Source organism: Diabrotica virgifera, chromosome 8 (genome assembly GCF_917563875.1).
Source record: "Diabrotica virgifera virgifera chromosome 8, PGI_DIABVI_V3a".
NCBI classification, from domain to species: Eukaryota; Metazoa; Arthropoda; class Insecta; order Coleoptera; family Chrysomelidae; genus Diabrotica; species Diabrotica virgifera.
The window spans coordinates 228,629,341-228,647,428 of NC_065450.1; the positions used below are offsets into that span (position 1 = coordinate 228,629,341).

General features: G+C 30.1%; 1 protein-coding gene across 1 annotated transcript in view; it reads left to right on the forward strand.

Annotated features, from left to right (window-relative positions):
- LOC114342112 (serine/threonine-protein phosphatase 2A catalytic subunit beta isoform) overlaps positions 1-18,088 on the forward strand; it is a 40,021-nt gene that overhangs the window by 6,975 nt on the left and 14,958 nt on the right. The window contains exons 2-3 of the mRNA XM_028292899.2: positions 6,993-7,207; positions 13,339-13,585. Coding sequence (XP_028148700.1) covers positions 6,993-7,207; positions 13,339-13,585 — 462 coding nt within the window. The remainder of the gene's footprint in view (positions 1-6,992; positions 7,208-13,338; positions 13,586-18,088) is intronic.

The window sequence follows — 18,088 nt, forward strand, 5'->3', positions numbered from 1 at the left end:
TCAAGGAATATAGACATTCATTGGTGAAATAAAAGCCACAAACAATAATAAAATAAATATACAGTTTCTAACATTTATTTGTTATTTTTAAGTAGTTTTTCAAGTTTTTTATTAAATTGTTTATGATATTTCTCTCTGATCTGTACTTTAATCAAAGAATATACAGTCCCTGGCCAAATTATTATGACCACATAATTTTTATAAAAATCAACAATTCCATTACTTTGTTTCTTTCTCTCCTTCCTTTTACCCTATGAGGGAGTCGGATTTGGGCTAGATATTTTAATTCCCATTCACCCATCTCTTCTATTCTTTTCTATTTTCTGCCATTATTTTCAATTCCTCAAGTGATTTTTGTTTAACCTTTCCCACCTTTACTACTTGCTGTATTAATTTTTTTCTTGGTCTGTCTTTTTTTTCTTTTTACAATGTTCTTTGCTTTGTGGACTTTTCTGGTAATTCTGTTAGGATGCATTCTTATCAAATGCCCATTTGTCTCTTTGCTATTTTATTCAATATTGGTCACAGACATTACTTTTTTTAAAAATTCATTTTTAAATTTAATATAATGACGTTAACTATACTGTATTTAATAATAAAAAGTGATAAAACATTAGACCATATTATTATTTTTCTTCACAAGCCATGTCAGGCACATTGGCATTCACCATTGTGAAAGCTTCTCCATCTTCTCCAACATGGAATAATAGACGGCTGGAGTGATGACGAGAAGTGTCAATTTTTATTGACATATATGTCAAATTTTTACCAAACATTTCCAAACAAACGTTGTTTAGTGTGATTTTTTCAGTTTTTACAGAGAATATTTCCGTTTATTGCAATATGTAAGTATGTATTGTTATAGTTACTATAACAATTTCACAAGGTTTTGTAAATAATAAAGCATAATGTTTTATATAAATAGCAATAAAATGTATGTATGGGTGAAGTAACGTTTAGGAGACCGAATTAAGATAGTGAAATTAAAAAACACTATAATTAAACATAAAAAATAGCACAGGAAGCAAAATTTTAAAAGTCTTGAGATTCGGTAAACTCTATCTTTTCAACGTATTTACAATCTTTGTTTGGAAAGCGACAGTAACACTGAACATAGCCACAGTTGGCCGTAACGTCACACTCCTGCCGTCTATTGTCTTACCTTATGTGATATCTGAGTCCATTCACAAATAATTTTTAACCAAGAAACTTGTTTTATTTATTTATTTATTTATTAACGGGATAAACCCAATACATACAAAATACAATAAAGCAGATCTTTCGTCCTAATAATGAAAATATAAAATTTAGATAAGTACATGTAAAACTACAACTAAGTATAAAACACAAACATAAAAAATAAAAGAATATAAAATATTGTTGAAAACAACTGAATCCATTATAACAGTTAAATCTAATTAATTTTTTGAATTCAAAATTCAAGACGCCTGAGTTCTCGTTTAATAGAGGAAACTGAAGAACCAAACAGATCTATTAGATGACTAAACTTGTTTCCATACAGGGTCAATCTACTAATTGGTGCATATTGACCATAATTTGTAGCACGCCTTTTGTTCCTTGAATATTTGTGGATTTCGTGTCAATCTAGCAGGTATATTAAAGTATACAAGACCTAACAATTCTTCGGAGTTAATAACACCAGAGATAATTTTGCAAAGATAACAAATATCCAACATGACTCTTCTGCGTTCAAAAGTTTGTAAATTTAGTCTCATTAATATATTGTCATAAGTATAATTTCCGACTGTTAAACCCACCTTAAAAGCTACAAAACATAAAAATGTGTTTTTAACCTTTTCAATATTTAGGATTTGATATGCATAACTAGGTGAAAAGACAATAGAACCATATTCAATAATTCATCTCACGATACTGCAATTAAAGATTTTTATTGTGTGAATTGACAAATCTTTTGATGAACGTAATACAAAACCCAACATCTTAAATGCCTTCGAAACAGTATGGTCAATGTGAGACTAAAATGTTTTCTTCCTACAATAGGGAACTTGCATAAAATTTTAAATTCGAAAAAAATGTTATAAATCACAGCAGAACATAATTTAAAACATGTATCAAATATTAAAATGTTTTGTTTGGCTTTCGTTTGGCCCCTAAAGATGATTAAAAATTCAAATTAAAACAGGTGGCCCAAAACGCGTCGTGACGTCATTCGTTTAAATTATGTTTACATTCTTCCAAAAAAGTAAACATAATTTAAAATTAGACGTTATAAACGTCAGTAGAAAATACAGTTAGGTAACCTCACAAGTGTTTTTGATCGTTTGAACTATTTTAAATGTCATTTAATAGTGTCAGTGTCAAAACGAATGCCAAACCTAATAGGGAACTTGCACATTTTTTTATTGTATAATAATATTCAGTTTCCTTTAAAAATAAGATTTCCAAAATTTCACGCCTTAAAACCTCATAATAACAAGTACAAATTTAAAATCTATATATATTTTTTTTGTTTTCTGGCCTTGGTTTGGAGAACCTTTACAATTTAAAATAGTTCAAACGATCAAAAACACTTGTGAGGTTACATAACTGTATTTACTAGTAACGTTTATAATGTCTAATTTTAAATTCTGTTTACTTTTTTGGAAGAATGTAAACATAATTTAAACGAATGACGTCACGACGCATTTTGGGCCACCTGTTTTAATTTGAATTTTTAATCATCTTTAGGGGCCAAACGAAAGCCAAACAAAACTTTTTAATCTTTGATACATGTTTTAAATTATGTTCTGTTGTGATTTATAAAATTTTTTTCGAATTTAAAATTTTATGCAAGTTCCCTATTCTACAGCCCTTTATTTTGCCACTCTATCCCCTTCCATGTGGTGATGCACCCATGTGCATCATGCTTGACTGTCCACTACGTACAGTGGTGCAAACAGGTGCATCATGAGTTTGCGTTCAGCACACGAATTCGTTTCCCCTCACTATATGCCTCAGATAAGACTTTTTCTAGTGTTATACAGTCTTTAGCAGTTCTATATCTTTGTTGATCCTCCTTAGTACTTTCTCATTAGGTTTTTTTGCTGTCCAAGGTATCTTCAGCATCCATCTATGAATCCAAATTCCAATGCTTCAATTCTGCTCATGGTCGATACTTTTAGTGTCCACACTTCTGCACCATACAAAAGTACAGACCAAACATAGCACTTAACATTGTGTGTCTTAGTTTTAAACTGAGATGATTATTGCAAAGAAATGACTTCATTTTCATAAAAGTAGTTTTAGTCATTGCTACTCTGTGTTTTATTACTATGTCTGGATCTAGTTGGTCCGTTATAAGAGTTACCAAATACGTAATTTAAACGTTTTAAACTCCATTTATTTAATTGACATACCACCTCTGGATGTGGGTTAGTTATGACTGAAGACTGAAAATTTGGTCGTGTTTTAGTTTATTTTAATGCTTATTGCCTCCTACTTTGTAAATATGATCAAGCTAAATTTGGAGACCTTCGATATTTTCTGACAGAATTACTGTATTGTCCTCATATCTAATTACATTAAGGCTATGGGTACATAATTCGCAAATATTTTACGTGTATTCCTACTTTTTCTGTCTTTACACGGCAAATTACGTGTAGTAAGATTCACACTGGTATGGATATGTAAACATTACTAGAATGTCATTCTACTTGAAAATGTCATCATTAATTTAAAGAGATGGGTTTTGAATGTTCTTGGATAACTGTTATTTTTATAATTGCAAATTATTAATTCAGTTAATAAATGTGATAATTTTTTCACTAACTATGTATTCAGTGATTGTAATAATTTATTTGTACAACAGAAACTAATACTCAATCGAGAAAAGAGGAAAAGTGTTATAGTCGGTTCGCTAAACTCAGACGCAACTGGCTAGATATTTTAGTCGATAATTTTTTTGTTTTTTGCCAATTTTGCAAAAATTGGCAAAATTACTAAATATTTAGTGATTATTAACTATTTAAAAATTATTTTTTGCCAATTTTGTTAAAATTGGCAAAATTACCGACTAAAATATCTAGAAAGTTGCGTCTGAGTTTAGCAAACAGACTATAAAGTGATTTTTTAATAATATATTGTTATGGAACGCTTACAATTTTGAACATCTTTAACAACAAAATACTTGGATCACAGAATATATTAACCTGATGTATTCTCTGCTTGGATCTTCCACAAATAATACACAATAAATAACTTTTTATTAAGTTCACGTCTTAAATCAATTATTTATCAAATACACTATATATCAATAATATTTAATCAATAACTCAACATATTCCCGATGCAATGTCAAATATTTAAAATTGTCACTGATTGTCAGTGTCTGACTGACAATATATGCTGACAATATTATATTCGGCTGAGTGCGTTGTAAGACAAAGATAGATTTGGAAAATATTACCACGGCATTGTGTTTATTTTTTTCGAATCCTGAAAAAACCAATAAATATTTTTGAAAAATTTAAACGCAGAATGAAAGACTAAATTATTACCGAGGGCCGAAAGTCCCTTAGAATAAATAAAAAGTTTATTTTGAATGATATATTTGAAATTAAAAATCACACTAAATTTTCTCTTAGTTTTTCATCCCTGTAACTTATTAAAATAAACATTATAGAAGTTCTCAGGGACTTTCGGCCTTCGCTAATAACGTGATCTTTCATTCTGCGTTTAAATTTTTAAAAAATACTTATTAGTTTTCTCAGGATTCAAAAAAAATGAATCACCATTTGAATAGCATTGCAGCCGAAAATACGTACCGATCCTCTTAAGTAGTTCCCTAAACATTTTAAATTTTAACTTAGTAAATTATTTTATTTTATCTAAATATTATGCAGGTATTTTAACTCAATTGTAAATAATGGTTGTGAATATTTGGGAAAATACAAATTTATTCAAATGTACACAAAAATACCAAGTTGAATAATTCTTTAATTTCCGATAATATTGCAAGGAGTTAATTGATATATCAATCTTACTACCATCAATACTAACCTTGAGAGAAAATAACTTTCATTTGTGTTTGTGGTGATTCAATTTTAGATTGCAAAACAAGATCTAATTATTTCTACTATGGGAAAATTTAAGTAAACAATTGTGATTAAGAAATGGTCTAATTGGATGGTAATAGGAGTTTTATTCTTTAAAGTTGTTCAATGTAAACAAACATGGAGTAAAAAAGGGAAATTAACTTAAATTGTAAATACTTTGTCAAATATTAAAGTAGTTTTGGTAGTATCTTTGGCCACTACAAATATCTGGGAACCTGGATAATAGAAAACAACCCACTGCAGGAAACATAAAGGTTTGGGTTATCGAAATCCATGAAACTCAAAAAAATTGTCAGATACATGATACATGGCAGGGTGAAAGTCTCGAGAATACCGTATTTTTCTTGACTTCAAGCACAACACACTGTTGTTTATCCATCTTCCTTTAAATAAGTACTCTGTTCAATTTAATAAATCTAATTGTTCATAGTAAACAAAAATTAATAATTTTTTGTTCATAAATCTAATTAGCCAATTACATTAAATACATTATCTAAATGATTAGATAAATAATTTAAACAGTCAGTAAATATTTATTTAAATGACAATTATAGATATACTAGTATAAATAAATATTGCAATAATATGGATTTTTAAACCCGTGTAGATAAACAGTAACTAAGTTTTAGTGCAGCGGTTCTCAATCTGTGGTACATATCATTACATATTTACGGTGGTACACAAAACACAACAAAAAATTAAAATAGTACATACTTAGTAAGTCTTGATAATACAATCTCAAAATATAGGTGGCACCAAAAATAATAAAAAGAACTGTAGGTGGTACATGACTCAAAAAGGTTGAGAACCGCTGTTTTAGTGCATTCTAGATACATACACTCACCGGCACAAAATTGCGCCACTCAAACTTTTTGATTAAGTTTGACAATTTATAACTTTATTATTTGTACTCCGATTTTCAAGATGCTTGCATCAATATAAATTGTCCAACTTAATCTTTGTGCCGGTGAGTGTATAATATATGTAGTAATTACAAGTATTTACTTCTGTCTATGCTCCCTAAGTGCCACGCGCTGTTTTTTTTTTATTTATTTATCAACATAAACACTCCTAACATTACTTTTAATAGCTGAAAAAAACGGACTACTGCAAATTTTAATCAAAAAAAGATGAATCATGGAAAGTTGTATTTATTAATGTGATTAAAAATTTGTAATCATTTGTAAATAGTAATCTATAAACAACTATAAAGTTTCAAAAATAAACATTTAAACCATTGTTTTAATTGATATCTTTATTTTGTTGATAAACTGCATGTGAATAATTTTTTACTTTTACATTACAATAATTAATATGGAACACATGTGCTTGGTTGTATAGTAACTACTACTAGCCACTTTCAGTCCAAAGTCCAATCAAAATTTGACCAATGTAGCAACAAAATACTAGACAATCATTGGGATTTAAGTTCAATGAATAAAGTATACTGCTGTCTACCATAAACATGAGCAATTAAAAATCTCCAAACCTTAAAACAGATTTTTGACTAAATGTATAAAAAACTTTATTATAGTCGGTTTGCTAAACTGAGACATAATTGGCTAGTGATTTTAGTAAGTAAATTTTCCAATTTGGTAATATTGTCAAAAAAAAATAATTACTAAATAGTTAATAATTACTAAATAGTTAGTAATTTTGCCAATTTTGGCAAAATTGGCAAAAAACAAAAAAATTACAGACTAAAATCACTAGCCAGTTGTGTCTGAATTTAGCGAACCAACTATAGTTATTTTATATTGTTCTGCCAATGTTTTTCAAAGAGGCATTCGTCAACCAGTCTGTTTTATGTTTATGACCAATTAGATAGTAAAACAAACATAGAACTGAATACATAATAGTGTTCTTTCAATCTGATGTGGATACTTCAGTTTTTACATAACATTAAATTTGTTACAGGCTAAAGAAATATTGTCAAAAGAATCAAATGTACAAGAAGTGAAATGCCCAGTAACAGTATGTGGAGATGTCCATGGACAGTTCCACGATCTGATGGAACTGTTTAGGATAGGAGGTAGGAGCCCAGACACTAATTACCTGTTCATGGGAGATTATGTAGATCGTGGATACTATTCTGTTGAGACTGTCACCTTATTGGTAGCACTGAAAGTCAGGTATGTATGTACATTGTTTTCCATAAATTAATTAAAACGCAGATAAAGTGAAAAAATATGTATTGCCATATCCCTACAGAAAATAGTCCAGAGGTGTTAAATCGTAAGATCTTGCAGGCCAATTCACACGCTCAAAACTTGAAATTATGCAATCACCAAACACTTTGTACATTAAATGGGTTGTTACATGTGCTGTGTAGTGATATGTTTCACCATATCATTGAAACTTCAGCTTCTATATCATCACCAATCAGCCTATCACGTCCATTCCTGGATATAAGCCTTCCTCAGTTCCTTACAATGTGTTCTACAATGGGCAGTTGTAGCCAGTTTTCTGCAACTCTTTTTATCTGTTGCGAACGACTGCTCGCAATCTGTTTGGCATCGAATAAATAAGATGTGTTATCATTGCCTGGGGAATAGCCCGATATTCCTCTACCAGGGCCATAATTGTAGCAAATTTTCTGGAGGCGTAGGATGATGGCGAATAGCTATTTTCAGTTAATCCCATAAATGCTCGATAGAATTAGATCTGGGCTGCGTGCGGGCCATTCTAATCTTATCAATCCAACCTATATTTAAGAGATTTATGTTTATAGACCAGGAAGGATCTGTTTTTAGGTGGATGTGAGAGGTGGCATTCGGATTTTTGCGGATAAAGTTAGGTGATAACTTCGTTAATTATAATTGACTTATGCTCCTTCTCAAATATGTACGGAACATTAATAAAAAAAATAAAATGTTTAAAAATTTCAACAAATTTCGTTTTTTTTTTCTACTTTCTTTGCTTATAACTTTAAAACGATTCATTTTGGAACAAAGTCGTATAGGAATAAAACAAAGATCATTAAATTTTCTATCAGATACGATTGGTTAAAAATGTCATAATTTAACACCCTTGCTGCAAAATAGCAATAAATATAAAATAAGGGGGCAAAACAAGCCTGTCCTTATTCAATGTTTTTCTATCACTTAGGTTACAATTGGAACCTTCCTAATTCGTTTAGAAAATTTTTGTAATGTGCTAAAATCGTCCACCAAATTTCACTAAAATTCACTTACTAGATTTTGCATAATAATTTTGCAATCTAAACTTTTTTTAAAAATTAAAATTTTTAAAAATCTTGCACACAAAAAAACTAGAACATACAAAGATTTGTCAATTTTTTTACATATAAAGAAGCACTCCACCTATCTAATGCACTTTACAGAATTGAAATCGGATTATTTAAGCAGCCTCAGCAATGTTTTAAAGTTATAAACAGTTTTTTGGCTTATAAATAAATTAGTGCTGTGTCCAGGAGGGGGTGCTATACGAGCTCCTTTATATAGATGGACTTACCCAATTTTTTTTTTATGTATTTTGACCCGTAGACGTAGAACACGAATTTTTTGGGTAACAGTTGATCCGGATGTCGATAAGATTGTTATAAATAAAGAACTTGGGGAATTACATAACATCGATTTTTCGCAAAATAATACTTTTTTTTTTTGTATTTCTTGGGTAATTCTAAGCAAACCATGTTCTTACAAGTTTTTTCGTAGGATGCATAGTTTTTGAGATAAACGCGGTGGAACTTTCAAAAAATCGAAAAATTGCAATTTTTGAACGAGAATAACTTTTGATTAAAAAATAAAATAGCAATTCTGCTGACAGCATTTGAAAGTTTAAGTCAAATTATACCGGTTTTAATTATTTGCATTGCTAAAAATAAATTTTTTTATTATTAAACAAAGCTATTTGTTTATAAGCCAAAAAATTGTTTATAATTTTAAAACATTGCTGAGGCCCCTTAAATAATCCGATTTTAATTCTGTAAAGTGTATTAGATAGGTAGAGCACCTCTTTATATGTAAAAAAATTAGCCAACTTCTAAATAGTCTACTTTTTGTTCAGAAAGATTTTTAAAAATTTGAAGTTTTTTAAAAACATTTACATTGCAAATTTATTATGCAAAATCTATTAGGTCGATTTTAATGAAATTTGGTAGACTGTTTAAGTTATAAGAATTTTGTAAGCGAATTACTAAGGTTCTAAGTGCCACCAAAGTGGTTAAGAAACATTGAATAACAACAGGCCTATTTTGCCCCCTTATTTTGTATTTATTGCTATATTGCAGAAAAGGTAATACCTTAAGACATTTTTGTACAATTATCTTTATTTTATTTGTGTACGACTTTGTTCCAAAACGAATTGTTTTAAAGTTATAAGCAAAGAAAGCAGAAAAAAATCGATGTTTTTCGAAATTTTTAAATATTTTAATTTTTTTGAAGATATTCTTGTTTAGGCGCGATTCGATTGAGGGTAAAATTGTACATAAATCTGCGCGCCTGCCCACACATACAGTATGTAGTTCCTTGTTAATCTTTCAAGATAGGTATTTATGTATCTGTATCCGTGCAAATAAGTCATTAAAAGAATATATTAGTGTTTTTAGTAAATGTATTATTTATTATAATTCTTGTGTTTTTAGATTTGTGTTTCTCTGTAGTAAAATAATAACATATTATGTAGGCATAACATTTTATGTGTTGTGTAATTATATTCGAAACTTACATGTCAGTTATAAGGACCTCGCTAGTGTAGTTGGAAGGGCGTTAGCTCCGTGATTGGAATGACGCGGGTTCGAATCCTGGGCGATTCACACTTTTTTTTATTTTTGGTTGTTTTAATAAAAAAATTTTGAAAGTGGTAGATAAGAAAGTTTATTTAATTTTTAAATAAAATACAAATAACCTGTTAAGTATATTTACTTCGTTGAAATTACCTATATAATAGAAGAATATTTTCTTACGTGCGTACAAAGTACACACACACATTCTTTTTTATTAATGTTCCGGGCATATTTGAGAAGGTGCATAAGTCAATTATTATTACTGAAGGTGTCACCTAACTTTATCTGCAAAAATCCGAATGCCACCTCTCTGTTTTTATTTACAAAAAATTGCGCAGCTCTTACAAGAAAAGAGATATTTGGATAAAACAAAACAAAAACAAAATCTTAGAGACGCCTCTGGTATAATACGGAAGGACTATCAAACAAAATCAGCTCTTCAATTTTTCCACAGAATTTTTTAAAATTAGGAGAAAATACACCGCTTCCATTCAGCCACGTATAATGCCATCTAATCAAAAAAAATTTGTTACCGGAATAATAGCAAACGATATTAATATACAGTGAGCACGTAAAGGTTGGAATAAATTCATTTTCTCGAGAATGGCCGATTTAAAAAAAAATACCGAAACAAGTCAATTTATATTTTTAAATTACGACTTTTTGGCATATATATCATACTACTGACGTCACCCATCTGGGCGTGATGACGTCATCGATGATTTTTTTAAATAGGAATAGGGGTCGTGTGATACCTCATTTGAAAGGTAATTTATTTCTCTATTCAGTAGTATAAACATTTACATAATTATTTATACAAGGTGTCTAAAAAAAATTGTTTAGAATTAAATTTATTGACATAAAAAGAAGAATAAATGTAATTTATTTAGTTCAAAATACATTTTACTGCACTCAGAAAACAGAAAAAATGTTTATTTGAAAAATAATCATTGCTTTTCGCTTAAATTAAATGTTCAAACTGTCAAGAGGAAGGTGGGTGCATGTTGTTTAATATTGAATTTATGCAAAAAACAATATTTATTTGTCAAATAAACATTATTTCATGTTTTTTGATAGCAATTAAATATATTTTGAGTTAAATAAATTACACACATTCTTCTTTTTATGTCAATATTTTTTAATAATTTAATTCAAAAAACGGTTTTTTGGACACCTTGTATAAATAATTATGTTAGTGTTTATATTACTGAATAGAGAATTGAATTACCTTTCAAATGAGCTATCACATGACCCCTATTTTCGTTTAAAAAAATTATAGGTGACGTCATCACGTCCAGATGGGTGACGTCACTAGTATGATACATATGCCAAAAAGTCGCAGTTTGAAAATAAAAATTGACCTGTTTCGGGATTCTTTTTCAAAGTAGTCCATTCTCGAGAAAATGAATTTATTCCAACCTTTACGTGCTCACTGTATGTACTACAGACTGATGCAAGATTCTTGAAAATCGGAGTACAAATAATAAAGTTATAAGTTATTAAACTTAATCAAACATTTTTAGCGGCGGAATTTTGTGCCGGTGAGTGTATTTCCGAAAATCTTCCATAAAATGGATAGAATCCCTCTTCAATGAGACTCCCCAAATAGTCTTGGCTTCGTACAAACTACGCCATATTTTGTTTTTAATTTTGATACTAGAATGCCGAATCATATTGGTATTACCAATAAATCTTCCTGTCCCAAAATGTGTATTTGACCAGTGATAATATAATCGGTACACATTTTACTACTAGGAAACACATGTAACTTGGACAAATTTTGAGATAACCTCAATCCAACGAAAAATCCAAAAAAGATTAGGAACTACATAATAAGTTTATTATTATATTGTTGGCAGATAAAAAAATTATCGCGAAATTTAAATAAAACGTCTAATTATAAATAAGTTTATGAATAAGATACTGAATTTCAAAAACAAACAACGCAAATATATGGAGATAGATGTATAAAAGTACCTACATAGTAAAATTTTGATAAAGGTATTTATGTTTCATCCAGTAACCTCCTATAGGTTTGGATCCCGCGTATCCGGGTATGAAAAAAAAGTTGATTAATAGCGAGCTGAAAATTTGTTAATAGCTTAAGGGTATGTAGTCGGACAAACTTTGATATATGGGAACACTGGAACAGGGGAAGTTTTAATTGTGGAACAGGTTAAAAATTTGGAACGGTCAGACCATGAAGACGTCACATGTATTTTATCCGACAGAACTTCCAATTGATTTGTTACCCTTTCATTAAACTCTCATGCAAAAATCAGACTGCTATTTATCACCTGTCATAATTCCTGTCATTAGACATATTCTACGTGTTCAACTCGTTATAATTCCCATTTGGTAATAAATAGCAGTCTGATTTTTGCATGAGAGTTTAATGAAATGTAACAAATCAATTGGAAGTTCTGTCGGACAAAATACATGTGACGTTTTCGTGGTCTGACCGTTCCAAATTTTTAACCTGTTCCACAATTAAAACTTCCCCTGTTAAATTGTTCCTATATATCAAAGTTTGTCCGACTAGACACCCTTAGGGCCGGTTGTTCGATTGCTAATCAAAAATGATCATCATCAAATATTTAATTACTGTCACAACTGTCAATGTCAACTTTGATTGGGTTGCTGAAAACATAATTATTGATTACAATTATGAAGTTAATAATTGTTATGTTAATTGATTAACTGATCTCATAATTATAATCAATTATGTTTTCAGCAACCCAACCAAAGTTGACATTGGCAGTTGTGACAGTAATTAAATATTTGATAGTGATCATTGTTGATTAGCGTTCGAACAACCGGCCCTTAAGCTATCAACAAATTTTCAGCTTGCTATTCAAAACGTCAATAATAGTTATTTATGTATCAACGGCATTAAATAGATGTTTATACCCTATGGGCGACAAGCTTATAATCTCGAGGGCCTCTGGCCCGAGAGTTTATATGTCGCCTGAGGGTATAAACATCTAATAATGCACGTGGTGCATACATAACTTTATGTCATACCTGTTCATTGCATCAATTAAAGTTTTAATTTTATTTTATATTAATTAGAAGTCATATTGTATCGCAGCAGGTATTTAGTACCGTTGCTAGGAAAGTGATGTTGGGTAGCAATTTGGTATTAACGTAAACAAAGTTTTTCTATGTGACATTGTCAAAAAGAAAGTCTAAATGCAATATAAATTCGATATTTCTGAAGAAATAGATAAAAAAGTGACTGGGAATCTGCTACCGAAAAAACCCAAAGAAACATACAAGGAATACGTGGAAAACGTACAATTTATGCCCGCGGGGGCATAAAGTATACCATTATGTAGTTCGTAACTAAGTAGTAAATACACAATATTAAACCGGTATGACATAAAATCATTTTTCAACTTAAATTGTGGCTTATTTCCTAATTAGAATAGTAAATTTCTAATCACTAGATTTTGGTACTACTATTAGGTGGATACGTTTTTAATATAGCCTTTACATTTTATTTATTTATTTCAGGTACAAAGAGAGAATTACAATTTTGAGAGGCAACCACGAATCAAGACAAATCACACAAGTTTACGGATTTTACGATGAATGTCTAAGGAAATACGGAAACGCGAATGTATGGAAATTCTTCACCGATCTGTTCGATTATTTGCCCCTAACAGCGCTCGTCGATAGTCAAATTTTCTGTCTGCACGGCGGATTGAGTCCTAGCATCGACACCTTGGATCACATTAGGGCGCTTGATCGTTTACAAGAGGTAAGTGTGAAATTTGGTATTATTGATTACTGTACAGGTTGTTGCAAAGTGTGATATACGGAAGTTCTGACTTTCGGAAGAAATTATCTTTTTCTATGGATGCTTTACAATGTGCAACTTTCTCTCACTACTTACATACATTCAAAACGAAAAATTTATCACGCAGTGAGAAAAGTCGGCCATTGCACTAGGAAATAAATAATTTTTCATTCATTCTCTGCCGGTTTTCCATGTGTTTACATCGCGATGGAATGATAGTTGAGTTGAGGATAGTTGGATAGTTTAGGAAAACATATCACTGTTTCCATGGTAACATGCACAATGCAAACATAATTATTGTTGTCAACTTTCCAAGCGTATTTTAAATTTATTTATTGTAACTTTTTATCAACATATATTTTGTATACGGTACTATATTAATAAATAAATTTAAAATATAGATTTACGCGGTTATTATCTTCTTAAAAAAACCTGTCATTAACTGTCCCCTTAACCTTAACCTGTCTCCTTAAAAAACCTAGTCTGTCAGACGGCATATAGCCCGATCACAGAATAACTAACCATACAGAAGCGAAACTGAGGCCGAAAACGGTAACATAAATTTTATGCTCATGCGTCACGTAACTGGTGCAACTTCACTTTTGCGACTGACAGTGACAGTTGTTTATAGATATGTATGTATATATGTTTTATTTTATATTTTATTTATTTTTCTAGTTAAATTTTATATTTCATATTTATTTATTAACTATTTGTCAAAAATCTAACAATAAAACACTGAAAACGTTTGTTTTCTATACTTCCACAAAATTTATTATAACTAAGTGACTACAGCTGTTTCGGCGGAGTGCCTTTCTCAAGTGAAAGGCTGAAAGGCCGAAACAGCTGTAGTCACTTAGTTATAATAAATTTTGTGGAAGTATAGAAAACAAACGTTTTCAGTGTTTTATTGTTAGATAAAATGAACTTCCATCAAGTAACGGTCGAATCCATCAATTATTTGTCAAAAATATTACATCATTTGGAAAGGTCTATTCCTTAGAACATCAAGTTCTATTCTGTAACTGGTACACAAGGTCAAATATTTCAGTCCCAACAAAATCAATGGAAACGACAGTCAGATTCGCTTCTGTATAGTTAGTTATTCTGTGGCCGGTAGCAAAAATATAGCTCATAAAAAATTGAAAAAAAATGGTGTATATGAGGTCTGTAGACCCAGTAGAAGCAGAGTTGCAGCTAATTAAAAGTAGGTTCTTCTTCGTCAAATTCCAAATCAAATAATTCAATGTGAAATAACCCAAATACGAAGCACTTTTCGGAGAAAATTCATTTGAACTTTTTTAAAGTGTTTAAAAAGAGGTTTATTTTTGTTTTAAAAAAAACTTGTAACATTAAAAGTAAGTTAGTTAGGCTCAAAATACTGTTGGTCCTTTTTATTTTTTGGTAAAAAAATCACGAAAATCACCCCCTAATTAGCATCACAAACAAAATTTATCATTACCACTTCACAAGTTACTTTGTCTATGTATTATACATATATCTATATATGCTCTGTAAGTTTCATCGGTTCAAAGTGCTTCTTTTTAAAAAAGATGTAGTTAAAATGGCTTGAGCGAGTAACTAATCATGAGTTTAGGCAAATTTGGAACAGCTCTATCATAACCAATTTTTGTCTAACAAGAAAACAAAAAATCAAAAATATTCAGAAAAGCAAAAGGTACATTTTATTATGAGATTTTTGGTATTACTAATAATTTTTAAGTTAATTCCATAAACAATTTCGATTTTTTTCAAAGTAAATGAAAATGTTTTATTTTAAACCCCATTTTTTTCAAAACTGAGCACTTTAAACCAATGAAACTTATAGATAATATAAATAATACATAAATAAAGTAACTTGTGAACCGGTATTGGAGAAGCTAATTAGGGGGTGATTTTCGCCATTTTTTTACCAAAAAATAAAAGTGACCAACAATATTTTGAGTGTAACTCACTTACTTTTAATATTGAAGTTTTTTAAAAAACAAAAATAAACCTTTTTTTTAACTCTTTAAAAAAGTTGTAATGAATTTTCCCAGGAAAGTGCTCCGTTTTTTGGTTATTTCACATTGAAATATCCGATTTGGAATTTGACAAAGAAGAACCTACTTTTCATTAGCTGCAACTCTGCTTCTACTGTGTCTGCAGACCTCACGCATACACCATTTTTTTCAATTTTTTATAAGCTATATTTTTACTATATACTTATCCAATATAGTTTTCGCTAAAATACTTACTTTTTGAGTTATCTCCGAAAAACCGTCCAAAAACATGTTTTTTTTTTGTTAAAAATGAACATATTCACTAGCAAATAACTAGAAAAATATTGACTTAAAAAGCTCTATAGAACAAAAGTTGCTTAGAATTAGTCATTATGTATATCCAATTCCGGACTTATTTTGAACGTATTTTTTTAGCCCCGAGAAACATTTTTTCACCCCGTATTTTCTAATTTTTGTAAAATGGAGGGGATGTAGAATTGTAAACTTTTTCTTATACAATAATAGACAATTTCAACTACATATTCCCAAAGGGCCTAGCCGGGTAAGATGATGAAAAGTGCCCCCAACTCGATTCGAATTCCATATAGATCACCGTTTAGCATATACAGTCGAACCCGCTTATTGGAATAGCCTTTGTACCAGGCAAAAATATTCTTATAACCGGGATATTCTAATAACCGATCATTGGTGGCTAGTCGAAATAAGTGTACCGAATATACGTAATAATATTATTTACATACTATGCCAATGTGTAGTTTTACATACTATGCCAATATGTATATCATATACGTACACCTACATAATCAGTATATGTAAATGGTTTTAGGTCTTTTTACGTCAATAATACAGTAGTGTAACTACTACTTATCTATGTATGTGTTAAATACCAAATTACATATTATATATGTGAATGAATACAGTAGCAGTAGGTAATTAATATAAAATGTATGCAATATGTAGATATGTAAATATTTTCTTATTAAAATGCATATAACAAAATTACTTATTTTTTCTTGAGAAATTATCGGTAATTATAGCTTTTTGTTGTTAATCCGTGCGGTCATCCTTAATCCATTGGTTGAATGGAACTTTTATTGGCGGCAAGAAATGGATGAATTGAATTTAACAAAGCCATAAGCCTCTCTGGGTGAATTCTAAATAAACTGCTTCTAACAATTTTATAGCAGGCAACAGTGCCTTTGTGTAGACAAATAAAAATTACTTTATGACCCATGCATTTGTCGGCTAAAGATCGAATTGGTACTCGTAACAAAGTAATAAATATTTATTACCCTAATAATATCTAATCCATAATCCTTGACGACTGACCATAATAACCAAACATAATTTAAATTTTTAGTAAAATTGTAAAAAAAAATAGTCGTTGACCTGCAAAATATGCTAATAAGCGGTATTATCTAATTAGAACCTATTCCAATAAAAGGATAAATTTATTAAGGAGTAAATGGAAACGTTTCGGGAACTCGAATTTATATTCCATAAACCGGGATATTCCTATAACAGGGATTCTAATAAGCGGGTTCGACTGTATAGTGAAACTAACTTTCTGAAATTTTTAGCCCCCTAGGTGGTCATGTGACCCACCTTGAGCCTAATTAGGCTTTTTAAGTTTTTATTTTTTATCTCAGCCGCATCGAGAACTAGCGAAAAACTTTAAATAAAAAAGTTGTAAGCTTTAAAAAGTTCTGTCCGAAAACAAATTATTTTTAAATTTTTGGCGGGAAATTTAAATTTTAGAACGGTTTTAAAATTTTAAATGAGTATAAAAAAATAACTAAGACGTTCGTTTCCACGAAAAAAATATATAACGTGTATTTTTGCATAATATTTCACCCTGAATTTTTTCAAATTTTTAAAATTGGTGAAACGCACCTCTAAAAATAAAAAACCGCATTTTTTAGGTTTTTTTTCGTTTTTTGATACAATTTTATACATATTTTTCAAAAAAATGTAATACCGTCACTAGAATAGGTAAAAAACTGAAAAATAATTGGGATTTGCTTAATAAAAAAATTTTTGTAATCCCATCCATTTTCAATATACAGGGCAGGCCCGTGCGCAGAATTCGTTTATGGGGGGGGGGGGGGGGTTTTGACATATGTGTATCATGTTAGGTTATGAAGTTAATAAAAAATAATAAGAAACTTTTCTTATAAATGAAGACATTTTATTGTGTCTTTGTCTTGACTTGATATTCAGTTATTATATAATAAATTAACTCTGCGAGGTGTAGAAAAAAACTTCTCCAAAATTCTTTGCGTATCGACCTCGACATCCCGCATACGTTATAAAAGTCAGACTGTCGGTCTGTAGTTAATTTACATATTATATTTTTATTAACTAAATTTAAACATCAGTTAGCCCACAAACGATGCTTTGCGTTTCCACTCCTTCTTACAGGTCTCCATAATCGATACTATCGATGGTTGCATTCACAATG